This window comes from Camponotus floridanus, unplaced genomic scaffold (genome assembly GCF_003227725.1).
Source record: "Camponotus floridanus strain SB8 unplaced genomic scaffold, Cflo_v7.5 scaffold81, whole genome shotgun sequence".
NCBI lineage: Eukaryota > Metazoa > Arthropoda > Insecta > Hymenoptera > Formicidae > Camponotus > Camponotus floridanus.
The window spans coordinates 368,453-387,924 of record NW_020229851.1 but is presented as its reverse complement, the minus strand read 5'-3'; the positions used below and the strand labels follow the sequence as shown (position 1 = coordinate 387,924).

At 22.6% G+C, this 19,472-nt stretch overlaps 1 protein-coding gene across 3 annotated transcripts in view; it reads right to left on the bottom strand.

The window, feature by feature from the left end:
- LOC105253859 (tachykinin-like peptides receptor 86C) overlaps positions 1-19,472 on the bottom strand; it is a 45,992-nt gene that overhangs the window by 9,240 nt on the left and 17,280 nt on the right. For all 3 annotated transcript variants that reach the window (XM_025414494.1, XM_011262187.3, XM_025414495.1), the window contains exons 2-4: positions 14,682-14,895; positions 4,353-4,487; positions 2,122-2,202 (exon numbers count right to left, since the gene is read on the bottom strand). In XM_025414494.1, the coding sequence (XP_025270279.1) occupies positions 2,122-2,202; positions 4,353-4,487; positions 14,682-14,895 (430 nt within the window). The remainder of the gene's footprint in view (positions 1-2,121; positions 2,203-4,352; positions 4,488-14,681; positions 14,896-19,472) is intronic.

Genomic DNA, 19,472 nt, shown 5'->3' with positions numbered 1-19,472 from the left:
TTAATATATAATAGTTATTAACTTTGAATGAAAAAAATTCATACGTTAAATACGATAATAGAAAATAAAATTTATTTTACATATTTAATTTATTGTTTGCGAATTATAAGATATATTATGCAAAATATTTTGATCCACAAAAATAAACAAAATAATTACATAAAATAAAGTTTTTTATTTAGTTAAAATGTGCTAGACATAACTTCAAGAATGTTTCTTTTCAATTATGATGTAGAGAGTTTCAAATTAATTGAAAACATTTTTGCATGTTTTTTTATAATCATCGTTGGAAGTAAAATTATTTGAGATATCTAATTAATATTACTTTAATTATTTTTATCTTTTATTATTTGCTCGAGATATTTTGATAATTATTTTCTAGCACAGACAGAGAGTATATTTCGATCATGTCCTTGCAAACACTTTCGTTTGGAATTTCAATCAAGAGTATATGCGAAAATCATGATCGCTTGATAACTCAAATTACACATAAGAGAAACATTCCGCGAGATTACTTGGAACTTGACATAGATAGAAATTGTGCAGAACTTGGATATATATATATTTTGATATATATAGGACTCTGCCACTTCCTGCTGAAGTGTTTTAAATTATCCTATTATGCGTTATTCCAGCAGAATTGTTGTTAAATAAACTAACTTGGAAACATTTCATAGATATGTAGAGACATTCTCATAGATATGTAGAGGTATTCTCTACGTAAACTTCAATGATGTTCTTTGAAAGAGAAGAGTATTTGCACTAACGACTTTAAGCTTACAAACTATCCAATAAATGAAAACTTCGGAGATACATACATATATCTAAAGTTTTGCTTAGATGTATTTCCCTATTTATTGAAACGAATTTATTGAAACGAAGGAATAATCAAAATTTGCAAGAATATTTAATTAGAAATCAACACTTTTTTATAAAAAATTTGAATATAATCTTTGTTTTTTTTAATTTTTTAATTTTTTAAATTTGAAAATTAAATTCTTTAGCTTCAAAATTTCGTAAACTTATTAAGAGAAAAGAAGCTATATAATGCAAATGATAAAAAATAAATCTATATATTTATATTTGGCTTATAAATTATAGATATACAGTTATATATTTTTTCTGGATTAAATATTTTTTATTTATATTATATTTCTTATATGATAACATTTTTACTAAAAAATATTTGAAAATTTTGTTTGTATTTTTTAAACTTATTTATATAGAAAAGGAAAACTGTTACATTCAATATCGAGATTCTACGCCCTATATCAGTTTATTTTTTCCAGCTTTTCTCTTTTCGCCGAACTTTAAATCGATTTTATTTGAGTTTTAGAAATAACACGAAACTATAAATGTTTATCTTAAAAGTAGCTTAACTCTTTTAATCTTAAATATTCTCTCTCTCTCTTTCTCTCTCTCTCTCTCTCTCTCGTCCTCTTTATCACTTTCTAAATTCACATTTAGAAAAATCTAAATTTTGTATTATTACATAATGGATAGAATTTGTATTGTGTATACTCTTTCAAATTTCATAGTTGAAAGCTGATTTTATACTAGGAAATATTCAATTGTATTTCTTTCTTTTATAACAACTTTTTTTAAATTATCCTACATTAGATAATCATTAAAATAAAATGTAATTTTATTAAATTCTGAAATAAAAAGAAACTAATCGTAGAACAATATTAAATATTTTCCGCAATTCAATGGATCAGATGTAACTACTCTAATTAGGTCGAACTACTCTTATCATTCCCTAGTGATATGTTGAGAGTAGACATACACTAATCTCCTATTCTACTTTCTTAGGATAATCGTTGATTCAATCTCTTTTGCATTCGGATTATAGCTACGGACACAGTTTACAGGAATTTCTTTCCGCACGCGATTTCACATGCACGCTTTTTCTATCAGACAACATCTAATAATCCCAATTTCTCTCATACATATACATATATACATACATACATATATTTATATATGTACATATATACGTACATGCATACATGTATATATATATATATATATATATATATATATATACATAAAGTTCATTACATTCGGAGTTGGAGTAGGTTCAACATAAAAAAAATTGATAGAATAGAACTTATTACTTACCAATATTCTGTTTTACTATGTAAATAATCTCCATCAGGCCATAAAAGATAACACGAAATTCTGGTTGTTCCATGAGAATATCTGCAATTGGCTGTATATTAATTTTTCTAAACATATTAAAATAAATATAAATAGCGGTTAATGTAATAAGTATTATCCGGAATGATAGAAAAGACTCATTAAATATTTTTAAATTATTATCAAAATACATATGCTCTGCATTTTCGAATATCAGTCAATAAGAGTTGAAAGTTTTTTGCTCCTCTATAACAAGGATCGAGGAAAAGGTTTAGCAGCATAGATATAAAGAAAGGAAACAGTAAAGCTATTCGAATGGAAACATTAAAAGCTATTCGAATGGAAACATTAAATGTGGTTATGTAAAGTAGATTTTGAAATTGCTAAGGAATGTTAAAAATTTAATGAAATTTAATGATAATAAAGATATCAAGTTTGTGTGTGTTCGCGTGCATATATTATTTAACATGAAACACGATTCTAAAACATTCATTGTTCGTTTTACTCTAAGTACATGCAATAATTTGCGTATTTTAATCGATATTTAGCGTAATTTGCAATATAGCATATACATAATTTATTTTCTATTATAAAAAGTTTTTCTAACTTGTTAAAATTTATAAAAAGCTATTTATTATAGCTAACGTTAAAATCGTGCATACTACTTTAAAAACATGCGGTCAGCTTTAAAAGATAAAATCAGCTTTAGCATTCAAAGTGAAGTAAATATTATATGTTTAGGATAAGAAGATTTTTAAAATTAGTTTATTTCGGTTATTTATAGAAAAACAACATTTTAAAGAAATTTTGAGTATTTTAGAAATTTTACAATTTCTATTGTTTTTCTATTGTAAATAATACTGTCTAAAATAATCAGGGTAAATTGTAAAAAAATATAAAGAAAAGTTATAAATAAGGAAAAAATCTATAGGCGAGAAAATAATTAACTTTTTTATTTGTGTGTGTATTTAGAATAATAAGAAACTTAAAGCATTGGCAGCATTGCCTGCTCCAATCGGATTATGTATTAAATCAATACATAGTCTGCGAATTATTTTACAACATTTAACGTTAAAATACTGCATAAATTTACACAAAATAGCTTATAAAAATCAAATCTTTTACGCATACGCGAACACATACACACGCACGGATATACACACACAAAAGCTTATAAATACTTATAAAAATATCGATGCAGATAACATTATGTGGCGAGATACCCACAAGATAATTTAAGGCACTATTGAAGAACTATATTGAATCGCTACATAGAGAAAGGAACCATATAATCCAAATGTTATGTTTTGATTATTAATTATAGTATTTTTATATCATTTAAAGTAGAAGATATTTTTAATGAAGCATTTTTTCTTGAATATTTCTTTACTGATTTTTAATATACAACATAAATATAACTTTAAAATTGTACATAATTAAAATTATAAGTATATCTAAAACCAGATATTATAAACTCTTTTTCTCCATAAAATATATATATTTAAAAATATATATATTAAAAAATATATATTAAGAAAATTAAATAAAAAGTTTGATATAACTTTTTATACAAAAAAGTAAGATTCTGGAGACAAGACAATGTAATAAAATAATTTTATGATTTAATATGAGATATATTTTTTTACTTAATGTCCAAAGAAATTTGAATTTTTTGCTTATAAGAAAACTTATTAATGTCTCGAAATTTAATATTAAAAATTGTTCAACTATAAATAATATTTATATATAAATCCTTGAAATACAAAATTAAAAACACAAGAAATAAAAATAAGAATAAAAAAAGAAGTATACATTATATACCAAAAAGTTATTTTACACAGATTTTCTATATATATATACAGATTTCTATATATATATACAGATTTCTATATATATATATATATATATATATTTTTTTTTTTTTTTTTCTATTAATATAATCTGTTGTGTTATAAGAAATGACATGTGAAATAAAAGACACGAAAGTGCAGAATTAATATTATTAAAATTCAGGAATTGAAATATATTATTAAAATATAAAAATCATTTATGCTATTACTTTTATCCTATTTACATTCTTAATTTTAAAAAGAATAAAAATTCATATTATTAATATAATTAATATAAGAAAGAGATATAATAAAAAATATATTACAACTGGATACTGATGTTATTGTAAATAACAAAAATTGTCTTCTAGAAATTATACTTGCCTGCGTGATGATGTTGTAGAATATAAAAGGCACGGAATCGCTAATGCAGATGAAATGCCCCAGATTAAAATTAAAGTAATCACCGTTCTCTTGCGAGACATATGATGTTTAAGAGGATGCATAATGGCCATGTATCTGCAACAAACGGCATGACATAACTACTTAATATTCTTCTCCAAATTTCAGCGAATTACTGACTATGAGATTTATGACTTAGAGATTAATCCGTTGTTTCTCGCTTGATAAAATTTTTCTTGGAACTTATATAAGAACTGTAGACATTTCTATTTATTAAATAAGATTTATAAGAAAATTTGGAATATATTGTTTTGTTTAAAAAATTTTGATAATTATGGAAAATAATTTTAAATACTAATTATATAGTATTTTTGCTACTTCATAAGTACAATTTTATTATTTAAACACTTTATAGTATCGTTTTAATATTGTTTCTTTTAATGACTACTTTAATGACTACTCACAAATTATAAAAAAATTTGTTACACATTTTTCCATGTATATTTTTTCAAAACTTTATTTGTTATGCATACGATTTATACATAACAACTTCATACGTCATGCTTTGCAATAGTTATTTCACGTATAATCCAATATGATACCAAATGCAATCATGTTAATTAATGCAATTTTATGCTACTACATTCACATGTAGTGAAAGTGTAAATTGCTGTTGCAAATTGTAATGGCATTTTAGATTGAAAATATTCCTCGCAAATTAAACAGTAACATTATACTGCATGCAGCGTAACTCTATTCTAACTTATTCCTATATATTATTACACAGTACATAATATTGTATAATAATAAACCCACATTTTATGATCAATAATATATTTGTAGCTCTTGTAATAGCACATAAATGTTATAAATAAAATATTATATCAATGAATTTTGTAATACCTAATAAATTTTGGATATGTGCGTAATCTAATTATATACATTTTATAAATATATTTATAATATATTTACATAGCAAAATATATGATTTATAATTATTTGACATATAACAAAAGATCAGATTATAAAATAATCGAATATAATAACGAAATTCTATAATTATCAATGTTAATTAAAGCTGTCAAATAGACACAAATTAACGTAATACATCTAAACATATATAAATTAACATGTGTGTTTCTGTAAACATTCATTAGATTAGACAAACTAGTCCCTTGTTTCGACATTAGCTCTTAACTAATTTTGCATTGCACGCAATAACAACAATTTACCAAGTTCAATCACAATATAGTAATTACAGTGAATTTATTTTTATCACATCAATCGTATAATTGAACCATCTCATATGATTGAATTTTAATCAAGATTTTAATTTCTTTCAAGTACAAAAGAAATTATTTCTTCTCACACACATCCACATTTAATAAAAAAAATAAATAATATTAAATTAAATAAAAGGTTTATTTTACATGAGTCTTTTTAAATTAAATTTATTGCTATTCGAGTACTATGTTGATAATGTTATTGGACACGGATTTTTCTGACAATAAATTTAACATGTTTCATTGATATATAACATGTTTCATTAATTAAATGTTAAAATGAGAAAACAGGGTAGAAAACACTTTGACTCGTTCGTAACGAAAGTTCATGTATTTAATTGCACGTATCATGGTACATAGTTTTCAGGTCGCACTGATTTAGTTTTAGCAGGACAATAAACATTTTACGTTTAAAATACAAATCCTACTCATTCACCATGCTATAAAGCATACTGCGAGTTTCCAGAGAGAAACTTGACAATTACTTTATGCTCTTCTCTTCAAGATCGAGAAAAGCTAGAACTTACAAGTTTATAATAGAATCCTCGCACATAAATATCTAGACAATGTTTAGACAATATATTTCTATATCAATACAGATATAATAAAAAAAATTAAATTATAAAAGAATTTCACAAAAATTTAAAGTAAATAATAAAGAGAATTTTCGAGAATTTTATCGAGTACATTTTTAATAATAGAAAGTTTCATCTCATGAATACTCATCACATGTGCGTGTCAAATAGCTTGCACATTTCGTCTATTAATTCTATACATGTGTACTAATAATTAGAACTTCTCATCCTTTGAAATGTGTTGACAGTTTTCTATTTAACGAAATCTTGCATTTTATGCTAAATAACATTTTATTACATTATAATAAGCATTGATGATAATATTGTGTGCGAGATCGACAATAAGTTTAATATATAAAACCAAAACGAATTTATTTTCTTAATTAAAGTAAATAATATATATTTATCATATTTAATAAATAATTATGTGTGCGTGTATGAATAGTACGATTTATAAAAAAAATAATATCATTAAAACTTCTTTTCAATAAAATTTTAATTTAATTAATTAAGTTTTAGTTTCTATCAAAATTTAAATGCAAAAAATTAATATTTTTTCTAAATTCATAAGAAAATAATATAAGTGAAATCTTATTTATTGATTAATTTATTGATTAACAAGAACCTTATTTTTTAATTAAAATTCAGTAATATTATCAATCTTTATCTAATACTATAAATTGATACAAACTGCGATAATTGATATAATCTAAACATATATCTCAATGAAAATGTGAAAATATATGTTTTCATATAAAAACAAGAAAAAATTGATTGATCCAAGCGCGGAAAACAGAGCCAAAAAAAATTTTCTTTAAAAATTTCTTATAATTATTTAGATAAATGTTTCGCGATTAAAACAATTACCGATTATTAAAATAATATAAAAATAAATATAATTAATATATTAATATATAAATTATATTAAAATATTTTTATAGTTATGTTTTCTATCCTTTTGCGTCTCTCTTGAATTTTTATGCAAGATGGCATTTTTACAATATCATTTTGTTGCGTCTTGTGAAGTTTTGTTTCTAGCGGTCAGAATCGATAAAAGATTTACTATGTTTATTTTCTTGGCAAATCGGAACACGCACAGGATTTTCAATATATTAAATATTGAAGAAGATCCGAAATAGATCAAAGTGCGCGTGCACGCGCGTTTATTTATAGATAATTAAAGAGATTTTTCTAAAGGTAATTTATCGTGCCCTGTTATTTGCACTTGATTCTTATTAGCTCTTTTCTTCCTTGTTTTTATATTATATTTATTAGAACGGTTCTCATTAATTTGTGTGTGTGTGTGTGTGTGTGTTGTGTGTGTGTGTGTGTGTGCATTTTCACTCTACGACTTTCATCTTTCAAAAACACAAATTTGAATTTCGCAATTATTAAGAATCAAACACAGATGGTAGTCATAGAAAATTATTTTTTCTCTAAAACTGATTAATGTGCATACAGCATTGAGTATTTCTTGTTTCACATGTATAAATAAATAAATAAATTTCAATTTGAAATTTTTTTAAAAAAATCTTCCTTTTTATTTCTCTGAAGAAGTGTAGGCGAGAAATTGGGGGTAAATCGGGAATCATAAAAATTCAGTCGTTATTCCGTCATTGTACATTGGAACAATAAGCATCGTAGACGAAATAGCTGCATCGTTTTCTACGTGAATTTTTCGAATATACGTATAGAAAACTACTATCGTAAGCTATTTCAAAAGCATTGTTCGAAACCATAGCGACGTTTCGCGTCGCAGAAACACATAACGTTCTATGTGCGTGGTAAGAACTGTCATTCTGAAACAAGTTTGCAAATGGCTACACCGATGCGTTGTCTGCGAAACATATTAAGTCATTTATCATATTAGGTCGAAATACATGCGAGCATGTGTAAATCTGAATATAAGTGTATTTTGAAAACGAAGCGATCTTTCTTAGTTATTATACTCTCTGTTCAATATTATTGAAACTTTTACTTTACAAAAGCTTAGCTATTTAATTATTAATTTAGTAATTTAATTGTAATTATTTTTTTAATTTTATTAATGTAATTATTTAATATTTGTATATTTAATATTAACTATATATGCTTTATTTATTTAGAGAGAATACTTTGGCAATTATGCAAACAGTGTGTCATTTACAGGCATTACTTATGCATAATATGTTGTACATATATCCTAAACTAGCATAATAGCAGTATTACTAGTGTAATAGTATAGGAAATTTCATTGAATTTGAAAAATATTTGATTATAACATATATTATTCTTTCGTATTTTATAAAGCAATATTAAAAATACAATTTATATTATGTTCACATTATGTTTAATAATAAACTTTTTTATCAAAATTTTTAATACAAATTAGTTTAGCTGATTATTCTATAAAATATTTAATATTTCACAAATTAATATTATTTTATAATAAAATGAATATGGAAAGATTAATTTCTATAATTTTTATTTTTAATTATTAAATTGAATTACATTATTTTATTTTTGAATTATATTACGAGAGAGAAAATGCTACTACGTTTATCACAAGAAGATAAAGAGTAAAAAGTCAAATAATATTAATTATAAATTAAAAAGAATTTTTAATTAGAAAAACAATATAGAATAAAAGATGAATTCTGATTGTTTGTTACTTTGTTGTCTCACAGTAATGAAATTTAATGTAATATAATTTTTCTTATATTAAAAGCCGCAATTAACTTTGTCCTTTATATTTATTATTTATTTATTTATAAGTCAACTAAACATAATGAAAGATATATAAGTGTGACACGAAGTTATAAAAGCTATAGAATAGTATCTAATAAATGTTCAATGGATACCCAATCTAATTTCCGGTAGCATCAACGATCCGACATGCACAAACCGTAATACGTGGAAAGCATAGCTATGCAGAACCTTTCGAACTTCGATTTCTCTTTCGCGATTAGCATGCCTAACACGGAAATGCATTACAATTTGTTTTGAAACATTTCAAATAATTTATTTTTATCCAATTACGCTTCTCATTATATCGAAGGATATTTCTAAAATGGTAAATATAATATCTAAAAATTAACTACATATATATATATATATATATATATATATATATATTCTTATTTCGAAAAGTATTGTTCTTTCGTGGATAAGACATAACTTAAAATGCATTAAAACATTGTAATGTCTGAATGTATTACTCAATTTGGGAAACAGGTTAATAGCTGTTGGCATTGATTGATTATTAAATCACTTCTATTTTCAGTGAACCGTTATTAATTGATTGATTGTTGATTGAAAATATATTAACAAAAATTTTTGAAATATAGATATATACTTAACTATTATGGATCTGGATATATTCTCTTTTATACCATCCTGATGGAATATTCGTGCATAAATCTTTCCTCCACATAAGATTCACAGTTTTCTTACTTGATCAAATATTTATTTTAATTTCATCTGTTTACTAATGTAAGGAAAATGTTATTAAGTCTTACTTATCTAATTTTAGTCGGATAATTAACATTAAGTTCGCTTTACGTTACTAAAGTTCATTTTATTCCAAATGCAAGCAATTTAAAGCGAATGAAACGAACTGTCGGCTGAATTAATTATGTTCATCTGCATGTCAGAAGAAGATAATTTAAACCATCATCCTATCTTTCTAAATGCCAGTTATAAATGTATCATGCTTTAAATGATATTTTTTAATGCTAAAATTTATATTTAACATCATATATATATATATATACATATATAATGATATATAATATGAATATAGATGAATAAATTAAAAATCAAATTCAGTCGCAATAAGAAGTACGATAATTTCTTACCTAAGCTAATGCAAATGTAATGTATGCATTTCCTAATTCTTCTATTTTTTCGACTATCTGAACTACAGTTCACCTTAATAATAGTTACCTTACGCCAATCCTGATTCTCTTACATCAATTAGCGTTCGTTATATCCATTCCCTTACCCGTTTCTATTCCTGAAGTTCTGTGAAACTTCTGCTTCAATTTCCACAGTGCGCAATTTACCATTAAATAATTTATCTACGAAACTTTAGAATTCTTTTCGCATCATGTTACATCTTACCATAAGTAAATAAACAATTATATATTACACACACACACACACGCACAACACTGAAATTTAATATGTATGTAATCATTTTTTATTGAATGACAAAAGTTTTATTACAAGATATAATAATTGATGTTCTTTACGTTGAAGCTAAATGTTTACATTATAAATTTAAATTTTGATTGTTTATAAAAGATGAATTGAATAAATTATAGCATTAAAACTTCTTAAAAAAATAGATAAATACATTTCATAATTATACATAGGACTCAGAAAAGAATATATAATGCAATAATAAATAATAAATATTATTATTATATATATTTATTTCTCAGTTTATATATATATATATATATATATATATATATATATATATTTCACATACTCTAAAAAACATGATAATCTTATTATAATACTATTTATGTTATTTACTGACAATTTTTTATAAGATAATCTTTGTAAAAATTTTAAAACACATACACATTAATTATTATGTACATTATAAATTATTAGTAGTTTTATATATTATTAAAAATTAAATAATAAAGTAGTTAATATTACAAAATAGGGCGTTGTACAAAATATAATTTAATTTTAATAAAATTATTATAAATCAAATATAGTGTTCTAATATTGATTGATTTAGTCGCTATTAATTTGATTATTTTCCTTTTGGATTGTTATATGAAATGACTAAAAAATTTACACATAAAAAAGAGATGCTTTAATAATAATAAATTAATAACTCATTCCCCCTCTCTTTCTCTATTAAAAAATTAAAATTATTTCAAGAACATTTCATACAAAATACTTGTTATTAAAAAATTTTACTATTTGAATAAGGAATTCTAAAGTATCTTTTAAATTTCTTTCTGAGCTACTACTCTATATACTTCCTTACTGGGAAAATACGATTGTTTCAATCATTGTCACTTTTTATGGTGTCTTTTTATAATATCTTTTTATAGTATTTACATCTAAAGCTTATCAAATTTTTATTGAATTTACTTCGTATGTTGCGCAAAATTAACTTTGTACATTGCATAAAAGAGAATTAAATTCCTCATATCATAAAAAATATTTGTGCATAAAATGCCTTTATGTTTAATTTTCGAGAAATAAAATTAGACTAATGTATAGAATTTCTATGTATGAACTTGTTTCTTGAGCTAAGAATCATGTAACTTGTGGATTTAAAAAGAAAGAAAATAAGATTTTTGTATATGCTACATTTCTTATATTTCTTTTGCGTACAATATTGCATGTAAACTAAATATAATAATATATTTTGACATAATAATAAAACAAAATGCGAATTTTTGATAGATGTTCTTTTTAATTTAATTCAAAAATATTGTTTAACAAAAATAGGAATAAATATAATATTTTTTAAAATTAAATTTTCAGTTTTTTAATATATGATGTGTGTATGTATGCAAACTTATAAATATTTTTATATAATATTAAATAGTATAATTTGTATGTAATATTAATTAGTAATAAGATATACTATTCGTAAACAATGCTTCCTTAAATTACAAATAATAATATTAATAATATTTATTAATAATATTATATTATTAATATTATTTATTAATAATATTATATGTATATATTATCATGAAAAATATATTATAAATATATATTATCATCAAAAATATAATATATGTATAATGCATAATTTATATACTATATATACATATACATGTATATAATTATAATTTTTATTAAAAAGAGCATTATTTTTAAGTTTATTTTATGTTAAATAAAAAATCACTGTAGCATATTTTTAATAGTATAGAAAAAAAGAAATTATCTTTTACACTTGTAATTTTTACTTTTACGATAAGTGGGTACTATTATTGCACTGATAAAGCATTTTTATTAATGAGAATTTTCCTAGGATGTTAATTAATTCAATTGCGCTGGGAATAAACGCTATCCATCGCATAGGGCGCACCACAGACATTGATTAATAATGTTAAGTACTGTTGTCTAGATACGTATCAGCATCCAGAGATGTGCGTTTGTAACTTAACTACATGACACATGCAATTCTCAAAAGTCTCATAATTCAGACTTACACACATATGTATATTCATAATTAAACTACACTAACTAAAAAGTTTTCTAGAATTAGTGATATGTATATGTAAAATACATTCAATAATTTTTATGATTGAAATATATAACATTTGCATTAAAATAGACATCAAAAATATCTAGAAAAGATTCAATTTGCATATATGTGTTATAATTTGATATGCAATATAATTTTTAAATTTAATGTGAATAATTTTTTAAATTTTTAATACTTTTATCTTAATATTGGAATAAATTATCAGATATCAATAATGTATATCTATCTATCTATACATATATATGTATATATATGTATATAAAAAACAAAATATCACATATCAATAATGTATATCTATCTATTTATATATATGTTTATGTATATAAACTATAATCTATTTATACATATGTTTATGTATATGTATATAAAAAATAAAATATCATAATGTGTAAATAATATTATTATAAACGGTTATTAAATATTATTAAATATTAAGTATTATACCCAATTAAGTGGATTATATGCTATGGCCAATAATTGAAGAAAACATAAAAAAACGAATCAGATATTCAATATTATTAAAGAGAGAAACATATCAATAATATCAAACAGATTTAATGTCCATAATATTGTTTAATTAAGATTTCTCAAAAATAGCTCGATAACTTGGTTTAGAAACTGTGTAACTTTAGAAAATTTATAACGATGTGCATAAACATATTTCCGAAAGATTTTAGGATTTAGTCTTATGATATGTGAAAACAATATCATAAAAAGTAAAATATAGAGAAACCAATATACATTAATCGAAACGATAAGAATTGATAACACTCTAGTTAAAGATTACAAATATATAAAAAAAGAATATTAAATATTTGTTGCTATGCAAGAAAATAAAGAATAATATATTGTAAAATATAGTTATGAGAAATAATTTAAATATGTAAGAAATAGAATATATGAATAGAAGCAAAGTAAAATAATGTGCTTAATGTCATTAAACTTTTTAATGTCTGATAAATATTACATATTGTTTCTACACTTTATTTATTTCTATCTTATTTATTTCTAATATAGAGAAAAGCTTATAAAATAAATATTATTTTTGATATAATTATGAGACATTTTTATTTCGAAGTGTTTTATATTCTACAATTTTATTATTTGTGTATGTGCGCAATATATAAATTAAATATTCAAAATTATAATAAATATTCAAATAATCAATTAAAAAAAATATTATTATACTGGTTTTATGTTTGCCATATAATATTAAGTACATATGTACATATGACATATAATTAAGATACATTAATGAAATAAATTGTGTGTTACATATATATTATCTTTGAAAAAATACATATAATGAATATTAATAAAAATGGAACAATGTAAAGTAAAGAAGAAGTTTTTTGCTGGAACATGTTATTATGCATTTATGTAATACTTTATTTGCTTTCCAACAAATATGTAAAATAATGCGATCTAATACAATTGACTATCTCTACCAGAAATAGTACTGGATATTCATTGAATATAAACGACGCCAAAATCAAATCGCGATATTCCAATCGCGATTTGAGCATTTCCTTCATGGTTAAGCGATTTCAACGCACTAGTAGCATTTCCACCTCATGTCACTATTAAAAAGAATCTATGGAAGCAAGTGTTCATGTATCTCTATTTTCTCGACGTATTTCGGAATCAAGCGTATAGCTGCGCATGTCGACGGAAAAACGATTGTTTTATTTTAGACAAAAGAAATCGATGAAGAAAAGAAAAATTAAGTCTCATTGTCGTAATGTGAGGAAATAAGTTCCATAAATTTTGAACGCATAAGGACGAATAATTTAACTACAATAAATATACAACTACATGTGTGTATATATTTTTATACATGTAAATTATTAATTGCATTTCACAAAAAATGGAATCAAATAATATTGTACAAAATAAAACATAATCGTAAAAAATTGTGTTCAATTTTGACTAATGTAAATATCATCAAATCATTTTCATGTAACCATTAATTGAATAATTTTTTTGCGATAATCTCTAAAGTAAATATTTTTCAATATAATTACAAAGATAACTTCAAATAGAATCTGAAATAAAATTATTTATTTGGAAATAAAGGAATTAAAATGAATAAATAGTCTCCATAAATTAAGACCTGCCATATGAAATTGTATTGATATTCTTAAATGACTACTGTCAGAAATAATATGATAGATATACCAGAGTAGATATACCATATATGTAAAATTTCCTGATAAAAACTTACCTGTCAAATGAAATTACAACGAGAGTAAAAATGCTAGAAGCGACAGTCACATGTGCTACAAAGTTGTTGATAGTGCAATATACTACTCCGAAGGGCCAATTAGAGTTGAGGAGGAAGATAAAGTTGAAGGCGCAGTTGAGTAATGACATCATAAGATCTGCCACGGAGAGATTCACCAAGAAGTAATTAGTGACGGTACGCATTCGCCGATGAGCTGTAAGAAATAAAAAAAGGAAATCTATAAAGAAAACTTTTATAATACATATATTTGAATGTATGAAAACACTTTAATACTTTTCTGCTTTTAACTTTGACTTTTATTTTTATCTCTGCAAATTACAAACATTCCAGAAGTATTATCATGATTTCTGCGCTATTTAATAGGCTACATTTAAGTTTCCGCACACATAGCTTGCCTTCCGTTGATATTAAAATTCTGAATACCTGTGGTCGCAATAAATACATTCGCTTAAATATCTTTAAAAATAATGTATCTGTACTTGATATCTTTGTTATTTTGCTAGTAGAATTTATAATGCTATGATAATATTTTATTGAAAGAATAGCAGACTAAGAATTGGAGCGAATTAAATTATTTTGCTTCAAAGAGCTAAAACTTTTCTCTGTACAAATATAAATGTTTCATATTTTGTTTAATTTAATGAGTTTATTATTCCAAACAATTATTTTTAATATAATTCTATTTCTAAATAATTTGTTCGTATAGAAAGATGTTTTTAAAACTTATTTTGCTTATAATCATATTATTATAATCTTGATTTATAATAAGCGCATATTAACAATTTTCTTTAAGATATAGAGTATCAAATATTACGTTATTATAATTTTTATATAAAATTTATAATGTATATATAATTACATTATTATACACGTAACAACGTATCATGTGCAAAATTTCTAATATCGTATATTGTTCGTTTAGAACCTGAGTAATCATCTACTTCTAAAGAAAATCGTACTAAAGAAAATCGTTATTACGCTTATCGCGTATGTATTTATATATTAATGTATGCAATACCTTGATACATAGATATTAGTAAATAACATATAAACGTATTTGTATTATTTATAGTATGCCTGTTATGAAGAAAAAATTAAAAAATAGATTAAGAAAATATATTTCATAAAGAAATACATACAATAATACAAATACAATACAATACAATACAATACAATATAATAATATAATGTATGATATGTAATAAAAAAATAAAATAAAATTACAGAATATTTCTACAATATTAGACAAATATATATTTATAGATATTTACACTTTTTATAAAAAAGTTTATTTATTAAAATTAAATTAATTGGAATTAATTATATAGACAAATGTTCTTAATTAACTGGATAAAGTCAAATCATTATTTTCTTTACATTGTTTAAATTTATTTTTTGTATTTGTGTGTATATAATAATATTATACATTCCTAATATATATATTTGTTAATGCATATTTAAAATATGTAAAAACATGTGTTCTTATCGAACTACAATTTTATAATGTGTTTCAACGTCAGGTTTTTTCTAAATAAAAAATAAATTTTTGCAAAAAATAATCTTCTAATCATTTAAAATTTTTTAAATAAATATTTTTTAATAAATATTTTTTAATAAATATTTTTTTAAATAAAAATAATAAGATTTTAAAAGTTTTATTGAATGGTCATATTCGTTTAATTTTGAGTGGAGGGGTAAAGGTCGTATGAAGTTCTATTTTATTTTTTTTTAATGGAACTCTCTATTTTTCATTGCATATTCTTGTAGCTTATCTCGAGAGCTTTACAAGATACTATAATAAAGTATCTTTTCATTAAATATTTTCTGAGTTATGAAACTTGAAATGATTTCTTAATTTTACATAAATTATCTTGTAAAATATTAATTTTTCGATTATCTTACATCCATACTTTTATACGCAAAATAAAAATAAGAAAAAAATTGATGCAAAGAAAACACATAATTGTCTCAAAAAAAAAATACGTAATTGTTAATTGCAAATTACATATTTATTCTTAAAAACAACTATGTATTTTTTTTATATCAATTGATTTCTCTCATTTTATATGTAAAAATATTGAGATAAGATCATAAAAAAATGAATATTTTATGAGATATTTTATAATTTATGTAAAATTAAAAAATTATTTAAGTCTCATAGCTCGAAAAATATTTAATGACAAAATACTTTTGGAGGATCCTATATATGTATATATATAATATATATCCCCTCCTATATATATACAAAAATAATCAAATAAAAAATACTTTGGAGGACTCCTTTTGGAAGACCCTGTATATATATATATATATATATATATATATATATATATTCAATTAAATTTAAATTTAAATACGGAAAACAAAAGATTTACAATTTTATTTTTTGTCTGCAATCAAAACTTCATAAATGCAAAACTATTTTTTATTAATAAAATCTATACTTTAAATACATAAAAAACACATAAAAAATAAAGCAACAAAATAATAAATTGTAAAGTTTAACTTTAATTATAATACTATTTGCAAAGTAAAAAATTGTACAATTATAAAAAAAGAACGGTTATTTTGAGATAAGATCAGAATAATAATAATAAAAAATAATATAATAATGTGTAACTTGTTATATAATAATTGTTTTTTATTAATAATAAAAATTTTCTTTGTATAACGTATTTTTCTATTTTAATAACAAGAATTTTATAAAAGTTGTAATTATCCCCGATAAATAGTATAAATCGACATTTATTATATTAGAAAGAAATCTTCTCTCTCATCACATTTACATATCAAGTCATATTTTCAAATACAATTTGTCTCTGTCACATATAAACTTGATTTACGATATTTGCTGATTTGCGATGTGGATAACAGCGAGCATAAACTGACTGACAATCTTGTCATATATATATAATAACTTCTATATCATTTATCACACTTGAACCGTTTATCACGCAATCTTTTTTCTTATTATAACTTAACACAACTTATTCATTATTATCTAAAAAATGATTATTATATAATAAATAAAATTTAATTTAGATAATTTATTTTATGCAGCGATCTCTTTGAGAATGTAAATAATATAATTATATTTATATGTTTAGAGAGAAAACATTCTATTTGTCATATATATATATATATATATATATATATATTTGATTTAACAATGTCTTCTTTTTGACGAGAAATCGTATACACAGGATTCTAGTTACATGAATTCAATAGTGATACTTGAGGAGGCATTTACTGCATGTAACAAGAACATATATATTTTCCTCTTGTTAAAATAAAATTTATTTTACTGCTATACTAGAGAAACTTCGTCTTTCGCAATAGACATTTAGAAGTTGTCTAATATTAAATTTATGCTAATACATATATAATGTTATCATTAACAGTTACGCGCACGATTTTATAAAGTATTCAGGATTCTCACAAGTTACTGATAAATTTATTAGAAAATTTGTTTATACAATTATCGATATAAATAAGAATATATAATAATAAAATCACTCATTAGTTTCGCAGCAATTGCATATTAAATATTTATATAGAGCGCATAAAGATAATAGTGAAATGAATTGTTCAAATAAGATTGATTAAATTGATTATTTTTCTGTTTGTAAGACGTATATAAAATTTATAATAGGTCATTAGAATCTTATAAAAGCCATAACTAAACTTGTATGCATTTTTCATGAACGTAAATTAGGCTACTGGCTTCAATGCAATATGCTCCGCGTGCAATCATAAATAAGAACAAAAACTTAAGATTAATGCGCAATATATTTCAATATGCAAGTAATTGCGTTGTTCGCAATTGATGTGAAAGTTGTATATTACACATTGTAAATCCAATTATGTTTACACAAATGTAATAGAGTAATAGTTTTATTTTATTTTTAAAGAATTATTTTCAATCTACTAAGACCACTCTCCCTGATAGCAATCTTGCACAATATTTCGAAAAGAAAACAAGAATATACAAGAATATAGAAGTAAAATTTATTTCTTTTTAATTCACAAGATTGGATTTTGCTTCAGATAGAAACATGTTGTATATTGAGTGTATGCAGACAAATATATTATCAATGTAGAAAATCTATTTATTTCAAATCATAATAGAATCACATTTAATTGTAAATTAATTGTAGAATTGTAGAAAAAATTGTGTAAAAATCAAAATACTTACTGTACAAAATATTTTTATAAGTAGATTATTTATATATACAAATTACTGTCATTCCATGTTTTCGCTTCTAAAAGTCTTCGGCAAAGAATCTCTTTTATAAACTTAATTACTTTTCTCATTAAATTAAATTGTTCGTGCTGGAAATTTATATATGTAAAAAAATTTATGTCAAAAATATTTTTTCTTATACATATGTGTTAATAGATTAAAAATAATATTTTTAATTTAAAGATAAAAAATATTAAATATAATATATATAAATTTTCGCAAAAAAAATTTTTGAAAAAATGTTATATAAAGAACTATTATGTTTGAATGTTTGAATATTTGATTTATTGGTTAAATCTCTGCAAACAAAAACATAGATATACTATAATTATTAAGATATATTATTATTAATCTTTATTTTTTATGAGTAGTATTTATTAATACATGAATTTGAGTTTAAATTATGCACATTTTTATTAGATATAAACATGTATGTTCGTCAAATAAATGTAATATGAAATGACTTTCATAAACATTCCAATCACTAACGCAGAATTTAATGAAGATGCCATAGTTATAGTTCACGG